At 40.1% G+C, this 20,901-nt stretch overlaps 2 protein-coding genes across 2 annotated transcripts in view; both read right to left on the bottom strand.

Moving 5' to 3' along the window:
• The window catches only part of LOC115219217 (BTB/POZ domain-containing protein KCTD9), a 57,718-nt gene that overhangs the window by 23,792 nt on the left and 13,025 nt on the right, over positions 1 to 20,901 (bottom strand). Inside the window, exon 2 of the mRNA XM_029789351.2 lies at positions 1,907 to 2,028. Within this exon, the coding sequence (XP_029645211.1) occupies positions 1,907 to 2,028 (122 nt within the window). The remainder of the gene's footprint in view (positions 1 to 1,906; positions 2,029 to 20,901) is intronic.
• Positions 18,559 to 19,848, bottom strand: LOC118765900 (palmitoyltransferase ZDHHC11-like). Its single transcript, XM_036508690.1, has one exon. It carries the CDS (start codon positions 19,640 to 19,642, stop codon positions 18,797 to 18,799), a length of 846 nt encoding a protein of 281 aa, XP_036364583.1. The 5' UTR covers positions 19,643 to 19,848; the 3' UTR covers positions 18,559 to 18,796.

Raw genomic sequence — 20,901 nt, forward strand, 5'->3', positions numbered from 1 at the left:
TACACACACACACACACACATATATATACACACACACACATATATATACACACACACACACACATACACACACACACACACACAACACACACACATATATATATATATATATATATAATATATATATATATATATATGTGCGTATATATATATATATCTTTATATATATATATATAAAATGTTTGCGTTATGAGATAAAAAACCATGGTTGTGTAGATATTAGAACATTTATCTATAAATGCTCTAATATCTACACAGCCTTGGTTTTTTTATCTTATTACTCAAAAAATTCATATATACACATGCTGGCATAGAACCAACATTGAACCCTTTATTTGCAATATTATCGAATCTGGAACTTAACTATGGTCTGTCTATTGCACTTATTCAGCATTACCAGACACCTTTGGGTCTCAATGACACCATTACCTCTTATAACCTCTTCATTGGACACTAAACTCTGCTTGTGAAGACTTGTTGAGGCAATCAAAATCGAAATCAAATTCGATGACTGGCATCAGTGCTAGTGGAGTGCTAAGAGTACCATACGAGTGAGATTGTGGCCAGAGCAACAAGCCGGTGGCATGTTAAAAACACCATTCGAATGTGAGCGTTACCTGCGTCGCCTTGCTAGCACTTGTGCTGGTGACACGTAAAAAATATTCAAGCGAGGTCATTGCCAGTACCGCTGGACTGACTCCTGTGCAGGTGGCACATAAAAAGCACCATTTGAGCATGGCCGTTGCCAGTACCGCCTGACTGGCCCTCGTGCCAGTGGCACGTAAAAGCACCTACTACACTCTCGGAGTGGTTGGCGTTAGGAAGGGCATCCAGCTGTAGAAACTCTGCCAGATCAGATTGGAGCCTTGTGCAGCCATCTGGTTCGCCAGACCTCAGCCAAATCGTCCAACTCATGTTAGCATGGAAAGCAGACGTTAAACGATGATGATGATGTGTGTATATATATATATATATTGACCTCACGAGTACTGATGCCATGTAAAAGGCATCCAGTCCACTCTGTAAAGTATTTGGCATTAGGAAGGATATCCAGCTGTAAAAATCCTGCCAAAGCAGAGAGTAGAGCTTGGTGCAATACTCTGGTTACCCCCCTCCTTTCAAACTGTCCAACCCATGCCAACATGAAAGAAATGATGAAGATGAAGATGATGATACATGTATATATTTCTACACACACACACACACACACACACCAGCGTTCTTAAGTTCTTACTAAATCCACTGAAAAGGCTTTGGTTGGCCTAGGGCTGAAGTAGAAGACAGTTGCCCCCATCCCACCCCCACCCAAAGTGCCATGCAGTGGGAATGAACACAAAGCCACCATGTGCTTACTAAGTAAAATTCTTAACACAAAGCTAACACTGTACCTATGCTGCTTGCCTCCTGCCTATATTTTCATGATCATCATTTAACATCCAATTTTCCATGCTGGTATGGGTCAGACAGAATTTGTTGAGGCAAATTTTCTATGGCTGGATGCCCTTCCTGTTGTCCACCCTCACCTGTTTCCAAGTAATGGTGATACTTCCCAAAGGCCAGACATGTTTTCATGGAAGATTGGGAATAAGCAATACCACCTGTATGAGGGTGACATTCATTTACTGAATGTCAAAATGAAGAGACACAAACCACACACACGCACACACACATTTTCAGCTTCTGTCTGCCAAATCCGCTCACAAAGCTCTGATAAACCTATAATAGAAAACAGCTGCCCAAGGTGCCAAGCAGTGGGTCTAAACCCAATACCATTTGGAAGTGAACTTCTTAATCCCACAGCCATCCCAGCACCCATGTGTGTGTATGTGTATGTGTAGTGTGTGCACACACAAATTTATGCAAACACAAGCACACTCACACATATATATTAAGATCAATATCTGACCTGATTAACTTTATGTCATCAATGAGGCCTCCTTGTGGAGTGTAGAGTGATCGGGCTGTTATACCCAACTTCCTGCCAGCTTCCAGGAGGATCTCATCCAAGCTCTTCCCCAAACCAATCACCTGAAAAAAAAAACGGAAAAAAACACAAGTTCAAAGATCAATTCAAATTAGAATTTCTAATTTAGATACAAAGCCATCAATCTCGGGGGATTAACCCCTCCCCCCCAGCTAACCAAAAGGTTGGATCGTTTTTTGAGAGGTTTGGACTCAGAGTATACAAATGCCAGAATGAATATCTCAAAGTGTTTACCTGATCTTCTACTGACTCATTTCAAATAATCATTTTGAATCATAAACACAATGCCTAATAATATTCATTTTAAATTTTGGCACAAGGCCAGCAATTTTGGCACAAAATCAGCAAGTTGATTTCATTGACCTCAGTGTCTAACAGGTACTTATTTTATCAACTCCACTACGACCACCACCACCAAAAGAAAAGATAAAAGATAAAGTTGACCTTGGCAAAATTTGAACTCAGAACCTAAGTCAGATGAAATGCTGCTAAGCATTCGGCCCAGGGCAGTAATAATTCTTACATAAGCTAATAATAATAATAATAATAATAATAATAATAACAATAATAATAATAATAATCTGTGGAAATTATGACCTAGAAATATCAAGGACATGGTCTGACCAAATCCCTGAGGGAGTTAATGAGAATGAAGATTGCAAAATCCTGATTCAGTTTGACCATCAGATCAGACATTGGAAACGCGACATTGTTGTGGTGAACAAAAAGGAAGGAACTTGCGTGAGAATCAACAAAGCATGTCCGGCTGACAACACGATCGAAGAGAAAGAAAAATCATCATCATCACTTCCACTCTCTTCATTGACCACAACCTGAATTCGTCATGGTTGTTTCCTTTTGATTTTTCTTTCTCTTCGATCGTGTTGTCAGCCGGACATGCTTTGTTGATTCTTACGCAAGTTTAACGTCTGCTTTCCATGCTAGCATGGGTTGGACGGTTTTGACTGAGGGCTGGCAACCAGATGGCTGCACCAGGCTCCAGTCTTGATTTGGCAGAGTTTCTACAGCTGGATGCCCTTCCTAATGCCAACCACTCCAAGAGTGTAGTGGCAATGTCCTCGCTCGAATCTTTTACACGTGCCACCAATACAGGTGCCAATGAAGCGACGTTGGTAACGATCACACTCGAATGGTGCCCTTTTTACGTGCCACAGGTACAGAAGCCAGTTGGGTACTCTGGCAACGATCACAACGATCCCACTCAGATGGTGTTCTTGGCACCCTACTAGCACAGGCATAAGTGCCAGTAAGGCGATGCTGGTAACGATCATACTCGAATAGCCTCTCTGTCAACGATCACACTTGTATGGTGCTCTTTGCACCCCGCTAGCACGGATGCCAGTCATCGAAATGATTTTGATTTAATTTTGATTTAATTTTGATTACACTTGCCACCAATAGTAATTGGTGCACTCAGCTACCAACATGGCTGGAAAAATTCGGTGCAAGTGTGAAGGTAGAACACCTACAAAACCCAGCAAGAATTCTTCGCAGGGTTCTTGAAGCATGACCAGTAAACAAGTGTCACCTTAATCTGCTGGCTGTGGACAGTTGATGCTTTCCATCATACTCAGCAAAATAACTTGTTTTTGTCAAATAATAATGGTTTTAAATCTTGACACACAGCCAGCAATTTCGGAGGGGGGGGAGTCAATTACATTGACCCTAGTGCAAAACTGTTACTTGTTTCATTGACCCTGAAAGGATGAAAGGCAAAGTCAACCTCAGCAGCATTTGAACTCACAATGTAAAGATGAAATACCGCAAAGAATCTTAATAATAATAATAATAATAATAACAATAATCCTTTCTAGTAAAGATACAAGGCCCCAAAATTTGTGGGAAGGGTGCTTATTTTTTCGACCCTGAAAGGATGAAAAGCAAAGTTGGCCTCAGCAGAATTTGAACTCAGAAAGTAAAGGTGGATGAAATGCCCCCAAGCATTTTGGCCAGCACGCTAACCATTCTGAGAGTTCACCTTAACAACAACAACACTGTGTAACATGATTTCTGTCCTTGGACAGCAACTATTACTTCCTGTTTGCTTACTCCTAGAAAGTATGAAAAATGGCTAATATTTCCTTCAGACTTTGCTTTTGTCACATTTATTCAAACCCCAAAGAATCTCTCTCCTCAACGCATGGTTACGATGCTCCCACCCACTACTCCTGCTCATAATTACAGATGCACACATTGTCAGCCACAAAGAGACAAGCTCAAGTGGTTAAGGTCAAGCAACTGACAAACAAATCTGTGGTACTGAACAGAATATTTGCTATAATGATATTTCTACTTGAGCAACTCAGCACTGAATTTGTCTGAAATGTAATGGAAAATAGGTCAGGTTACAAAAGAAAAGTTTGAAGGAAATAATAGTCATTTTTATTTCGATTTCTAGATAGAAGCAAATACAAAATAACACTTACTGACCAAAGATTAAAACAAATAAAAATTTTGCTCCACTGTAATCTCTATATATATAAAGCTGAAGTTGTCTGTGTATGGCAGGTTTGGTAGCCTTCAACTAACACTATCTTCTCCGAGACCCTGCAGCGCAAGTTGACCAAAATTGAGAGTATGATAGAAGAAGGCTTGCTCTTCCTTCCATAGAAGAAAAAATTCAAATCGGACCATGTTGACACCAAAAATTGTTTACATCAAAAAGGTGCTTTTTTTCAATGAAAATCCCTATTTTTTATGATTTTTTGACTGCTGTGTCACCATTTTTCGGTGTATTTCAACCAGAAAAATGTTCACTTAAAGAGAATAACAAGCTACATAGTGCAAAATTTTTACTTTTCAAAACTTCCAATTCTAAAGGGTTGAAACAAACCCGAGCAATGCCGGGCAATATTGCTAGTAATAACTATTTCTAATTTAGGCATGAAGCCAGCAATGTTTGTGTGAAGGGCTTTAGTTAATTTCATGAACCCCCCCACCACCTCATGACTGATACTTTATTCAACCAATCCCAGAAGAATGGAAAGAAAAATTGAGCTAGATGGGATTCAAACTTGGAATGTAAAGAGCTGGGACAAATGCTGCAAGACATTGATTCTGCCCCTGCTCAGACACGATCAAGCTGACTCTCACAGACAACAATCTATGAAACAAAATATTGGTGATGGTAATAAATAAGTTCCATAACCTCCAAAGAATCTGTGGACAAAATCTGAGGAAAAAAACTGTGGGAAAAAGAAAAAAGAATAATAGTAAGGACTGACCCAAAGAATATTTTACATTGAGAATTACTAAAAGAAAGTAAAATTATATTTTTTTCAAAGGAGATAACTCTCCAGCATGGAAGACATCAAACCAGTGGTTCCCAACTTTTTCACTATCAAAGACCCCTTTTATTTAAATGAGTTTTCCCACAGACCCCTTTTAATATACTTGTCCTTATGTGTGTGCATATATATATGAAATTTTGAATTTAGTTCCTGGACCCCCAGTACTACCTTTGCAGACCACCAGGGGTCCAGACCACAGGTTGGGAACCACTGTGTTAAACGATGATGATGATGATCATCATCATCGTCGTCATCCTCTTATTTTTTAATTATCTGTGAGATTAATTAGGCTACTTTTTTATTGTTTAATTAGGTTCTATTACCTGAGTTAAGTATCATTATAATTTAATAACCTCCCCAAAGCCCAAACAATGTAAAATAAATTTTACCTAAAGGTGAATTTTTCAACAGCTTACAACTAAAAGTTTAGAAAAACACAGATTTTTCTGAACACCTATAAGCACCAACCTTGCTAGAGATAACAGGCAATGTCCATCATCATAAACAAAACCAACTTCTCATCCTTTTGGAGGAGTTGATGAAATAAATCATCGTTTAACGTCAGCCTTCCATGCTAGCATGGGCTGGACGATTTGACTGAGGACTGGCGAACCTGATGGCTGCACCAGGCTCCAATCTGATCAGGCAGAGTTTCTACAGCTGGATGCCCTTCCTAACGCCAACCTCTCCGAGAGTGTAGTGGGTGCTTTTATGTGCCACCGGCACGAGGGCCAGTTAGTGGGTACTGACAACGGTAACGCTCAAATAATGTTTTTTACGTGCCACCTGCACAGGAGTCAGTCCAGCAGCACTGACAACGACCTCGCTTGAATGTTTTTTCACATGCCACTGGCACAAGTGCTAGTAAAGTGACGCTGGTAACGATCACGCTCGAATGATGCTTTTTACATACCACCAGCATGGAAGTCAGTTAGCTGCTCTGGCAATGATCATGCTTGGATGGTGCTCTTTGCACTCCACTAGCATGGATGCCAGTCATCGAATTTGATTTAGATTTCGATTTCACTTGCCTCAATAGGTTTTCGTAAGCAGAGTTTAGTGTCCAATGAAGGAAACGTATGCATAAGTGGGCTGGTTACACCCCTGGCATAGGTCTCAAGGTTATGGTCTCACTTGGCTTGCCGGGTCTTCTCAAGCACAGCATATTTTCAAAGGTCTCAGTCACTAATCATTGCCTCGGTGAGGCCAAATGTTTGAAGGTCATGCTTCACCACCTCGTCCCAGGTCTTCCTGGATCTACCTCTTCCACAGATTCCCTCAACCGCTAGGGTGTGGCACTTTTTCACACAGCTATCTTCATCCTTTTTCACCACATAACTGTAGCAGTGCAGACATCACTCTTGTACACCACATCTGATGCTTTTTAGGCCCAACTTTTCTCTCAAGGTACTGACACTCTGCCGTGTATGCACACTGACATTACACATCCATCGGAGCATACTGGCTTCATTTCTTGCGTGCTTACACATGACCTCAGTAGTCATGGCCCATGTTTCACTGCCATGTAGCATGGCTGTTCTTACACATGCGTCATACACTCTACCTTTTACTCTGAGCTAGAGGCCCTTTGTCACCAGCAGAGGTAAGAGCTCTCTGAACTTATCTCAGGCTATTCTTCTTCTAGCAGCTACACCTTCAGTGCACCTTCCCCTGCTACTGACTTGGTTACCTAGGTAATGGAAGCTATCAACTACTTCTAATTTTTTTTCATGGAATGTGGTGGAAGTTGTTCTCTGCACATTTTCAGTGTTTATTGCTCCTGAGAATCTGCCACATACAAAAACTATCTTCCCAGTTAGCTTTCCTTTGATATTGCTGCACCTCTTACATGTCCATAGCTTACACTGGGTACAAGTTATAGAGTTTCTACCTACACCTTTTCTACAGATCGAGCAGGGCCAACTACCTGAAGGGATTTGTGGTTTGTCTGCCTTCCTACTTATTAGGACTTTGGTTTTAGCTAGGTTGACTCTAAGGCCCTTCAATTCTAACCCTTGTTTCCACACCTGAAACTTCTCAAGTTCTGAGAGTGACTCAGCAATTAGAGCAAGGTCGTCAGCATAGAGGAGCTTCCAGGGGCATCCTGTCTTGAATTCCTCCATTATTGTCTGGAGGACTATGATAAATAGGAGGGGGCTGAGGACTGAACCTTGGTGGACCCCCACCTCTACCCAGAATTCTTCGCTGTTCTCATTGCCAACCCTCACCTCACTGACAGCATCCCTGTACATGGCTTGCACAGCTCTCACTAACCATTCATCTATCCCTAGTTTCCTCATTGACCATCAGATAAGGGATCGGGGGACCCTGTCAAAGGCTTTCTCCATGTCAACGAAAGCCAGGTACAGGGGCTTATCTTTGGCTAGGTATTTCTCCTGCAGCTGTCTTACCAGAAATATGGCATCAGTGGTGCTTTTCCCTGGCACAAACTTAAACTGCATCTCATCTGAACTGACTCTCTCTCTAATTAGTTGGGCTATGACCCTCTCCGTAACCTTCATTACCTGATCCAACAGCTTGATACCTCTGTAATTATTTGTACCTAAAGCGTCACCTTTACCTTTGTAGCAGTTGACTATGGCGCTGCTACACCAGTCATTGAATATGACTCTTTCGTGTATCACCTCGTTAACTATACAGGTGACTAGGCTATAGCCGACACTGCCAGATATTTTGAGCATCTCTGCAATGATATCTGATGGGCTGGGGGCTTTCCCTGTCTGCATACTCTTAATTGCTTTATCTACCAAGGTACTGTCAACTCAGATAGCTGGTTCCTCTGTTGGGTCAACATTCGGCAGACTCTCTTTCTCCCATTCATTCTCTTTATTGAGCAACCTTTCATAGTGGCATCTCCAAACCTCTCTCTTTGCAGCCTCGTTTGGTGCAAGTGAACCATCATCCATGCGGACACATTTTTCTCTTACAACATCACGATTCTCTCTCACACACTGTCTTGCAACATGAAATACCTCAAGTCTTTGGTCCTCACGGTGCAGAACATTGGCAAATTTTTTCTTATCTGCTTCCCCTCTGGCTAAATAAACCTGCCTCCTAGCTTCCCTTCTGGCAGTCTGATACACTTCCCTGCTACCACCATTCTTCCAGTTTTTCCAAGCCTGTTTCTTTTCTCTAATAACCTCTGTCAACAACATTGTTCCACAACCACGTTATTTGGGGTCGACAGGGGACTTTGCACCATCCACCGATCTGGTCAGTGGCCCTCAGCAGGTTGTCCCATAGAAACCTCCAGTTGTCTTCTACATCATGTGAAGCTATATCACTTTCTATTCCGTTAAAGGCTTCGAGTAATATGTCTCTAAATCTCTGTCCATTCAAAGGATCTTTAAGCTTCCAGACCCTTCTGCTCCATGCTGGTCGTCTTCTGGGCATCCACTTAGCCCTAAACAACTGAAGAGAATGTGTGTGTGTGCACAAATATACATACATACATACACACACATATACACACACATATACAAACATACATATAAATAAAAATATATGTTTATATATCTCTATATACGTATGTAAGTATAAAAGTCTGTATACACATATATGTAGATGTCTGTATATATAAATATATCATCATCATTTAGTGTCCATTGTCCATGCTGGCATGGGTTGGACAGTTTGACCAAGTCTGGCAAGCTGGAAGGCTGCAGCAGACTCCAGTCTGATTTGGCATGGTTTGTACAGCTGGATGCCCTTCCTAATGCCAACTCCTCCAAGAGTGTAATGGGTGCTTTTATGTGCCACCAACACAGGTGCCATTTGCGTGACACCAGTATCTGCCATGACTGCATTTTTACTTTGCTTGATGGATCTTCTTCTGAAGCACACCAATGTGAAAGGTCTCAGTCATTACCTCCGTGAGACCCAACACTCAAAAGGGGTTTTCCATGTGCCACCAACATCAGCTACATGCCTCTGTGAGGCCCAACACTCGAAAAGTGCTTTTTACATGCCACTGGCACACGTGCCAATTACATGACATCTGCACAACTATGACTTCACTTGGCTTGAGGGGTCTTCTCAAGCACAGCACATCACAAAAAGTCTTGGTCACTAATCATTGCTACCATGAGGCCCAAAGTTCAAAGATCATGCTTCCCCACTTCATCCCATGTCTTCTTGAGTCTATCTCTACCACAGGTTCCCTCCACAATTAGAGATCAACACCTCTTTACACAGCTGTCCTTGTCCAAGTATGTCACATGACCATACCAGTGCAGTCATCTCTCTTGCACATCATATCTGATGCCTCTTATGCCCAACTTTTCTTTCAAGATGCTTACACTTTGTTGAATGTGCACACTGACATTGCACATCCTGTGAAGCATACTGACAAGCTGTCACAGCCCATGTAGCATAGAATATTTATACGGGTGCAAAGAGCACCATATGAGTGTGATCATTGACAGAGCGGCTATTCGAGTATGATCGTTACCAGCGTCACCTTACTGGCACTTATGCCTGTGCTAGTAGGGTGCCAAGAGCACCATCTGAGTGTGATCATTGCCAGAGCAGCCAATTGGCTTCTGTACCCGTGGCACGTAAAAGGGCACCATTTGAGCGTGATCATTACCAACGTCACATCACTGGCACCTGTTCCATTGGCATGTGCAAAAAGATTTGAGCGAGGTCATTGCCAGTATCGCCTAACTGGCCTCCGTGCAGGTGGCACATAAAAAGCACCCACTACACTCTCGAAGTGGTTGGCGTTAGGAAGGGCATCCAGCTGTAGAAACTCTGCCAGATCAAGACTGGAGCCTGGTGCAGCCATCTGGTTGCCAGCCCCCAGTCAAAATCGTCCAACCCATGCAAGCATGGAAAACAGACGTTAAATGATGATGATGATTCCCACTTGTCCTTCCTATGCTTCCCTTTATAGAGAACCACCACTGTTTGGGACACTCTTTTCAATTCAAAACTTTGGCATAAATCTAGTTAGACATTGAAGCAGGTTTTTAAACCCACATTTCAAAATCTCAGCTCAGAGATCATCCATCCCAGATAACTTACCACTGTTAAATATATATGATGGTTAGCTGTCAAAACAAAGCTATTCTTATCACTAATATTGGAATGCCTGTATACTGAGGATTGTGATCATGTTGCAGACTCTTATGGACTCTCAACAGCAAGCGGTATACTGAGTCTAAAAACCAACCTGAAAAAGCTATCTTGGACCAACCTGCACCCAGAGAGGCAAACTCCAAGTCAAACATTTACATGTATGGACAGAAATTGAAGGGTGTAGATAAATCCCAGTATTTAGGCAGGACTGTGAATATTTCAGTGTTGATAGCATTTGATAATTTCCCATTTTCAATGTGATCTGAAACTGAAGGTGGGCCTTTATGGGAATATATTCTCTCAGGTTCAAAAACTTGTTCAAACAGTATTCAAAGTTTTATTTTATTTTTCTGTGAGTGTGGCTGTGTGGTATGAAGCTTGCTTCTCAACCACAGGATTTGGGTTCAGTCCCACTGCATGGTACCTTGGGTATCTTCTACAACTTCAGGCCAACCAGAGCCTTGTGAGTGGATTTGGCATACTGAAAGAAGCCGGCCATATATCATCATCGTTTAACATCCTTCTTCCATGCTGGCATGGGTTGGACGGTTTGACAGGAGCTGGCCAGGCTGAAGACGGCACCAGACTGTTTTGGCATGGTTTTTACGATTGGATGCCTTTTCTTACACCCCCGCCCCAGGGTGGGCTGAGTGCTTTTTAAATGGCACCGCATTCACGTATATCTTTATGTCTGTGTTTGTCCCCTACCACCGTTTGACAACTAGTGTTTGTTGGTCTGTTTAGCTCTCTGTGATTTTGCTGTTTGGCAAAAGAGACTGATAGATACGTATTATTAAAAAAATAAGTACTGGGATCGAGTTAATCCACTAAAATTCTTCATGGTGGTGCCCCAGCATGGCCACAGTCAAATGACTGAAAAAACTATAAAATGAAAGATTTGTGTAAAAAAAAAAACAATATAAAAAATGTGAAACAAGTGAGATTGCTCTGACCCCAAACTGAAGAAACGAAAACACAGACGCCTTAAGGGTCCCTCAGTGTAAGATTGGTTCTCTAACAATTACAACACCAACTCATTGGATTTTCGTTTTATCCTTGTTTTATTGAGAAAATAGAAGGGGGGAGTCCTCTGATGGTGGGTGGCTGTGAAGGGGACAGGCAAATTGCATTGTCTAATAAAATTAAAATAGTTTTAAAATTCGTTTTAAATTTGCCCAACACCATGGTGAAGAATAAAGAGTTATATGAATGGGGACCCGACAGTGTTTGCTTATTAATGAAGAGGGGAAGGGGAAAATGCAAAATAATTTCATTCATAAATATTTATGTGTTGCCTAAGATTTCAGTTTGACAATCACAATGGACCAGAGTAGTTTCGGATCTTTTTGGTTTGAACGGCAGTTTTTTCAAGTGGTGTCATATGAAATTGTCACCCATAGTATCGATCTATTGCATTTCAATTTGTTTTAGGGTTAGTGGTGGGGGGAAGGGTATCCTTTTTTTTTCTTCAGAAATGTAAATAAACTCAATCTGTTTCTTAAACGAGGGACATATTCATACGGCACAGAATGTTTTTTTACCTCAATAGACGTCAGTGATTGGTTGAAATTGCAGAAATTGAAGAGAAAAAAAAAACAACAAAAATCTTACAAACTATAGAATTTTCTCAATAAAGCCAAGAGAAAAAGATGTTTTATAAACACATTCTACCAGTATACGAAGTTTAAAATGTTTTAGTTACCTAGAAATTATGTTAAAAACTGCCGTTCAAACCGAAAAGATCCGTAGTTTCTCTTTGTGTAAAAACAGGCAACTAGGGAAAGCATTCAGGGACAGAGATATTGGTTGTTGACAAAAACGAGAGACAGACAAGGGGGTGATAATAACAAAAAAAGAACGAAGAATTGTGTCGATGAGCCACTTTCGATTCTCAAGTCCAAGATCATTTAACTGCTCAATCTTTTACAATGCCAATTGTTGCCATAATTCACTTGTGCCCGAGCAAACCCAACTTTAAAGCCAGGGATTCTAACCATAACCATTTAGTCTTTTATTCTAACCTTACATCAATTTATTTTTAAAGACAGTAAGGTCTGAAGGTGTGACTTGAGAAAGATGTAGCTGTTGTTTCCAGCAGATCAAGCGACCAAATAATAGCTTCCTTGTTCCCATGTTGTATATTCAATACTGGATGAAAAATATAAAATTTTATTGTCCGAAACTGGAATTTTCCAAAAAACTTAACGGATAGATTCTTTCTCTTTATTTTATTTTATTTATTTTTCTGGCTAAACACTGAAGTTCTGAATGGTTAATTAAATTGAATACAATTTATAATAAAAGGCTTAAGGAGAGGAGTGTGGTAAAGAACCCTAGATTTTCAAAACTATTTTTTCATAAAAAGCTTTGGATCTTTTCGGTTTGAATGGCAGTTTTTAGCATAATTTCTAGGTAACTAAAAAATTTTAAACTTCGTATACTGGTAGAATGTGTTTATAAAACATCTCTTGGCTTTATTGAGAAAATTCTATAGTTTGTAAGATATTTGTTGATTTTTTCTTCAATTTCTGCAATTTCAACCAATCACTGACGTCCATTGAGGTAAAAAAAAACATTCTGTGCCGTATGAATATGTCCCTCGTTTAAGAAACAGATTGGGTTTATTTACATTTGTGAAGAAAAAAAAGATACTCTTCCCCCTACCCCTAACCCTAAAACAGATTGAAATGCAATAGATCGATACTAGGGTCATAATTATGGGTGACAATTTCATATGACACCGCTAGAAAAAAACTCGTTCAAACCGAAAAGATCCAAAGCTTTCCCCACCCCAATCATTTTGTAGTGCGTGGAGGAAAAAAAATGAAATATCCCCGCCGAAACAGAAAATCCAACATACGAGGGTCACCTATTGCAGACCTCAGCCCAGATTCATACCACAAGAGTTGTTCCGCATGAACTATTCCTACTTTACCAGGCCTAATTTTTTACGGTGCCCATAGCTGCTATTTCTAGCAGTGACGAGAAACTGAAGGAGCGCTTTTTTGACCTCCAATGTCAACAAACATGTGACTGACACAATTTTATTCTCTGATATGGTTGTTCCATTATTTCTCCTCCCCTCACCAAAAAAAAAAAACATGATTGAAGGTTCATTAACAACAACAACACGGGTTAGGACGCATTTCTTGGGATTAATTTGAAAAGACAAAAATACAATTAACTTCTGAATTTGATAAAAAAAAAAAAAAAGAGAGAGAGGCGCAGGAGTGGCTGTGTGGTAAGTGGCTTGCTAACCAACCACATGGTTCCGGGTTCAGTCCCACTGCGTGGCATCTTGGGCAAGTGTCTTCTGCTATAGCCCCGGGCCGACCAATGCCTTGTGAGTGGATTTGGTAGACGGAAACTGAAAGAAGCCTGTCATATATATATATATATATGTGTGTGTGTGTTTGTCCCCCTAGCATTACTTGACAACCGATGCTGGTGTGTTTACGTCCCCGTCACTTAGCGGTTCGGCAAAAGAGACCGATAGGATAAGTACTGGGCTTACAAAGAATAAGTCCTGGGGTCGATTTGCTCGACTAAAGGCGGTGCTCCAGCATGGCCGCAGTCAAATGACTGAAAAGAGTAAAAGAGTAAAAGAGTAAGAGAGAGAGAAAAGGTGTGGAAGACGATCACAGAATGCTTGAAATTGTGGTGAAATGTCCTTGCGCATGCGCCAAAATCTAAAGACGATCGGACGATATTTTCTTTTCGTTATCTAAAATTGCCAAAAACTTGGAGATATTCGCTGGTTTGCTTCCAAATGTGTGTTGCTTCCCAACCACGTTGTCTTGGGTTCAATGTCACTGCGCAGCACCGCAGGCAAGTTCCCCCTTGTGACTGGTGGCTCGGTCAGTCACCACTTGGCGAGTCGGCAAAAGAGATCGGTAGAACAAGTTACCAGACTTTAAAATAGGTCCTGAAATCGATTTATTCGAATCCTTCCAATGTCCATGACTCGAAACAAGTCATCCATTCGCAAATATCGCCGACTCCAATCTTCAATGCTTATGGTTTATATTGGTTTCGTATTTTGGCACACAATGCCAGCAATTTCGGGGGTCGGGAGTAAGTCTTTTACATCGACCCCAGTATTCAACTGGGGATCTTTTCAGTTTGAACGGCAGTTTTTTCTAGCGGTGTCATATGAAACTGTCACCCATAATTATGACCCTAGTATCGATCTATTGCATTTCAATCTGCTTTAGAGTTAGGGGGAAGGGTATCTTCTTTTCTTCACAAATGTAAATAAATCCAATCTGTTTCTTAAACGAGGGACATATTCATACGGCACAGAATGAAGAAAAACAACAACAAATATCTTACAAACTATAGAATTTTCTCAATAAAGCCAAGAGAAAAAGATGTTTTATAAACACATTCTACCAGTATACGAAATTTAAAATTTTTTAGTTACGTGGAAATTATTTTAAAAAACTGCCGTTCAAACCGAAAAGATCCCTCAACTGGTACATATTTTATCGACCTTGAAAGGATGGAAGGCAAAGTCGATCTCGGCAAAGTAATTTAAGGATTTTCCAGTCCTTAAAATGAACCAACAGTGCACGCGCGCTGGTAGTTTTGTTTTCTTTTTGACTGATGAAATGAGAGACGGGCATATTGGGTGAAGAATCAGGAAAATTATGTCGTGAATTTGGTTGTCTTTTACGTTTCAAGTTCAAAACTTAACATTTTTTAATTTTGATTTTCTTGAAGCCAACAAAAATATAAAAACTCTTTAGCATTCTCTACCGCAATCCTAACCCGACCCTTTCTTCTGACCCAAACTTAACTGGGGCTCATCCGCCATTGGCGAAGTCTCAAACTCATTTGGCATTGCTAGCCGGGTTAAAACACAATAATTGGGAAAAGGGTTCAATGTAACATAACAACTTTGACCGCATGCTAGCGATACGTATTTTACTAGTAACTAGCAGTATCGCCCGGCGTTGCTCGGGCTTGTAAGGGAAATAACTATATAAGCATTTTTAGAGAGTTACTTCCCTTATAGATGCCAATTCGGGCTTTCTTAGCCATTTCTGTTTTGGTGTCTTCAAGCCATGAAGTCGTTGTTCTAAAAGAACGCTGGTCTCCTTGACAACGCTTTACGACGTTGATTTCCTTACACTCCCTTCCCTACAGCTTCACGAGGGAGGGAAGAAGGGGGAGAAGCAAACAGGTGCAGGTGTGACCATGGACGCCAACTCCGCCGCCATCGACACACGAAAAATTATGCATTAAAATGGAATAAAAAATGATGTTAAATTATTTTTAAAATCGTAGACTCATCGTAGACGCACGCTAATACTCAGACGGGCTCGATATGAATCACGACTATAAGATACCCGAATTTGGTTAAACTGCACCGCAAAATGTGGGAGTAGTTAGGAATCTAAATCGAAGGGGACAGACACTCACACAACTACAGTTTTATATATATAGATATGTAACTGAAAAAGTTTCGCTTTATAAAATTGAACCGAGGGAGGCAAGGGTTGACCAAATACTACCGCAGACCGTATGTTTAATATTCCCATAAGTTTTCATGAAAAATATTTTACTTTAAAATGTTTAATTGTAGTTGTATCATAGAAAGAGAAAAAAATGAATAAGTTTACACAAACTACCAGTTCTGTGATGTAAATGTTTTGCTGTTCCACATGTCTCACTTTGAAGATGAAATTTATGGGGGTTTTTTTTTCCCTACTATTTTTTTATGGGTCTTTTGAAGGAATCTATCAAAATCGTCGGGAATCACTCATTCTTTAGATAAACCCCAACTACTGAAGGTGAGACGGGTGGAAAGTGGAAATATTGCAGATTTCATAACTTTGGACCAAGTCACAGTTTTGATGAAAAACAAAAAAAAAATTTACTTAAATTTCTTTGCGAATTAGCAATTGCCATTTCTTGTCAAATATTTGATTAAAAGGTAAAAAAACAAAAATAAAAAAAAAAGCAACTGTGGCACTGAAAATCTACTTTAAAAAAATATATGTATTCTGTAAGCCTCTAAAATGACAAAGTGAGTTCAAGAATCAACCATTATATAAGAGATACACCTGAAGTCATGAATGAAATTCTGTACAAATTTCGAAACTAAACGGTAATATTTACGAGCTGCCAGAATCGTTCGCAGCACGCCGAGCAAAATGCCTTGCGGTATTTCGTCCGTTTTTATGTTCAAAGTTAAAATTCCGCCGAGGTTGACTTCGCTTTTTATCCTTTCGGAATGGATAAGATAAAGTACCAGTTGAGTAAACGACTTTACCCATCCTTGGAAATTGCTTGAAACCAATATATATGGACTGCACAAGAAGTATACGAATGGAAAATAAGCAAAGAGAAGAAAAAAGAAAGACGATTGAGGGTTTGGGGGAGAGGGGTTCCTTGGATCTTCTCGGTTTGAACGGCAGTTTTTTCTAACGGTGTCATATGAAATTGTCACCCATAATTATGACCCTAGTATCGATCTATTGCATTTCAATCTGTTTTAGGGTGAGGGGAAGGGTATCTTTTTTTTTCTTCACAAATGTAAATAGACCCAAACTGTTTCTTAAACGAGGAACATATTCATACGGCACAGAATGTTTTTTTTACCTCAATACACGTCACTGATTGGTTGAAATTGCAGAAATTGAAGAAAAAAAATCAACAAATATCTTACAAACCATAGAATTTTCTCAATAAAGCCAAGAGAAAAAGATGTTTTATAAACACATTCTACCAGTATACGAAGTTTAAAATTTTTTAGTTACCTAGAAATTATGTTAAAAACTGCCGTTCAAACCGAAAAGATCCCAAATATTTTTACATCTGTCTAACTTTGGAGGCAAAATGTATTCCATTTGTGGCTTTGAATGTTTTGAAAGAATCTGACCATCGAACCCATCAAAAACTATTCGTTCTGTTGGCAAATCCCGAACCATAAAGCTAAGACCGGGTGCAAATAGAAAACATTTAACAGAGAGCATAGAACTAACAAAATCCTGTGAAAACATCAATCGATATTTATGTGTTCATAAGATTCGTAAAAGCCATAAGTTACACAGTTAATAATTAATTTACATAAGCGAAAACTCACAGAAATGTTGTAACGTCTAGTCTTGTTGCATTCTTTTGTTCTTCAGATCTTGCCAAATATTTTCATGGACTTCTTTAAATGTTAATACTACTTTCTAGGTACTTTCGCACCGAAATATTAATAGCGGTTTTAATTACAGGTATATGGATATTTATGCTGTTGGAATCAGCACAAAGAATAAATACGAGGACTGTTAGATTTGTAGGCCGCCCTTCGATGTTCCAGACTTAAGTCTGCAAATCGACCACATATTATAATAATAATCCATTCTACTGGAAGCACAAGGCCTCAAATTTGCCTAACTGGTACTTGTTTAATCGATCCCAAAGTCGACCTCGGCGGAATTTGAACTCAGAACGTAGCGGCAGACGAAATACCTATTTCTTTACTACCCACAAGGGGCTAAACACAGAGAGGACAAACAAGGACAGACAAACGGATGAAGTCGATTATATCGATCCCAGTGCGTAACTGGTACTTAATTTATCGACCCCGATGAAAGGCAAAGTCGACCTCGGCGGAATTTGAACTCACAACGTAACGGCAGACGAAATGCCGCTAAGCATTTCGCCCCGGCGTGCTAACGATTCTGCTAGCTCGCCGCCTTAATAATAATAATAATCCTTTCTACTATAGGCACAGGCCTGAAATGTGTGGGGGAGAGGACTAGTCGATTACATCGACTCCAGTGTTTCACTGGTATTTAATTTATTGACCCTGAAAGGATGAAAGGCAAAGTCGACATCGGGGAATTTGAACTCAGAACGTAGCGGTAGACGAAATACTGCTAAGTATTTCGCCTGGCGTGCTAACGATTCTGCCAGCTCAACGCCTTAATAATAATAATAATAATAATAATAATAATAATAATGGCAGTAAATAGAATTTAAGTAAATGTTAAACTATTTCTAGATTTGAAAATATTTGCCATTTTATTCGGAATAAAAAAAAAAACAAAATCATGTAACAATGTAAGCAAGAAAAGAAATGTCCCAAAGTAATTTGGTTTATAAAATTCCTTGTTAGAAACCGAAGAATTTGAGAAAGAATTACTGTTTGAGTAAAGATATTCCTGGAATTAAATCTGGATTTTGGTTTTAGGGTTTCCGTATTATAAATTTTAATGTTGTTCCTCGTTAAATCGAAAGAAGTAAGTTCTTAAGAGATAAATTGTTTTAATTATCTGAAACAACAATTATTGTGTGTGTGTGGAATATTAGAGAGGAATAAATACACAAACCAGAGCCAAAGAAAAAGATGACAGCAATATATCTTGTATCTTTCGTGTATCGGATTTTCTTTTCGACCATATCATGTATCCCAAAGAGCACGAACCGGGTAGTTACGTGTCTGGCGTATGTACTCCAGCGTGGTCGTGTTGTGGCACATCAAATAAAAGTGGAAAATAATCAAACACAGAAGGAGAATCATTATAACGAAAACCAAGATCTCGGTGGCACATACCAGTGCTAACCAGACGTCAGGTCGACAGCGAATAAAGAGAATTTCGAAGGTGGGTAAAGAATTGCGCTCAGTGGCGTAACGGTACATAAATTTCCACCAACCGACTAGCAGGATAGAATGGATACGCTCTGACATAATAACCAGGGTACTGGTGAAAACTGTAGCCGACAGGATGAAGGCTGAACTGGAACTAATAATGAAACAGGCGTAGTTGCGACTTCCGATGCAATTGTTCAGCCAAATACAATGGTGGTCGAAGAGGAGGACACATTTCTGACAGATAGGGCAGTGGTAGGACGATCCACACACGTAAGTGCCGCACTTGGCGCAGTAACGAAGGTCTTCGTCGTATTTTATGGCGACTTTCAAAAGTGCTGACGATTCAACAGGTTCTCCGTCCGGCATCGAACTGCCAATGCGAGACACCGGATCGACGGGGTCGGTCAGTTTTGTGACGAAAAATGTTGTCAGAAATAGAAGGCTCATCAGACTTGCCACTATACCCAAACCAACGGTGGTTTTCGTTGGAAAGAGTGGCAAGACGGCCGAAAAGTATATGAAGAAAATCCAGATAACTGAAATCCACAGAACCGCTTGGCGGCAGTTCTTCAAACGGTGGCGGCCATGTTGTTGAATATGTCCAGTCAACAAAGTCCTCTCAGTGGGAGACGCGGAAGCATAACTGAAAGGCATTTTCAAAGATTAAAGGACGTTTTCTTTTGTCTTCGCGTTTGCCAAGGAGCACCATATAAAGGAACTAGTTTGGCTAAAGAAACCAAGCTAAATAACTGTTGGATATATCATTCCGTTGCGTCGGTTTATTGAAGGAAAGCGCAGGAGGGGGGCCAGGCGGCAACAGGCATCAGTTTACAACCAAAATCTAAGATGAAATGTGTTACTAGTTTTTAACTTGCACACAACCAGGTTGAGTCGGAAATTTGCTAGTAAAGGTGGTAACAGGTCAAAAAATAAAGAAATAGGTAACAGGTCAAAAAGGCAACACATTTCACTGTTTCGGGGGTGGGAGCCATCTGTTTAAACAATAAACAGTTTATTTTTTGAGTATTTGTATAGTGCAGAGTTCAAATCTGTCCTGAAGTCAAAGTCGTTGTTAACTCATTTTAGGACAATTAAACGTATGTGTATAAAAAACACAACTACGTTCCAATTTTAACCTTTTGTTTATTTCATTTTATTTCATTTTTTCGTTTCTGCGTGATTTGCAACAATAAACTACACAAATTCATGTTTAGGAACATATCCACGCTATCTCAGCCTCATCTCAAGGATAAACAATGATGTTGCTCGTTCTTTTTATATAATGGCCGGCTTTTGTTCCTGCAGACTTCACAACCAGGGTCTGACTGCAAGAGGGTTATTAGAGTTCCACCTCATTACATGAGTATTAATGCTGTTAAAAAAGGGGGGGGGGGTGCAGTAGAAAGCCAGCCCCACTCAATATCATGAAGACGAGAATGAGATAACCAAGAAATGTTGGTTATTGTATTTTGGAATGTTATTGTTCCAAACGAACTCTCAAGTTCTGAAACGCAAGTACGAGAAAGCCCCTAACAATCACGCGATATACACACATCGGCAGGTAGCAGTAAAATAAAATGAATATTTCACGTAATTATTTCATAATTTTCCTCTTTTTAATGATTTAATCAAGTGTGGAGATCTGTGAACCATGACGTTCCCATGCCGAGCGAGACAAGTGGGGTCAATAGGATTGAAATTTCGTGTCAACGTCCGTGGCCTGACCTCTGCACGACAGAACACCTAGGCTGAAATAGGGGTTGCTGTTCTAGAGTAGGGGTCGGCAAAGTGGTCAATATTGACCTCCTGTCTCACCTCTTATGCTCCCCCATCTCCTCTTGTAAATCCAAACCCAGCCACATTCTCAATTCTTGTGACCCGACCCACTTCTACTCACCTCTTATCCGGATCAT

The sequence above is a fragment of the Octopus sinensis genome, linkage group LG14 (genome assembly GCF_006345805.1).
Source record: "Octopus sinensis linkage group LG14, ASM634580v1, whole genome shotgun sequence".
NCBI classification, from domain to species: Eukaryota; Metazoa; Mollusca; class Cephalopoda; order Octopoda; family Octopodidae; genus Octopus; species Octopus sinensis.

Bases quoted from the DNA above. Each gene is read 5' to 3' on its own strand.
- LOC118765900 (XM_036508690.1), bottom strand. From the start codon at position 19,642: ATGCCTTTCAGTTATGCTTCCGCGTCTCCCACTGAGAGGACTTTGTTG.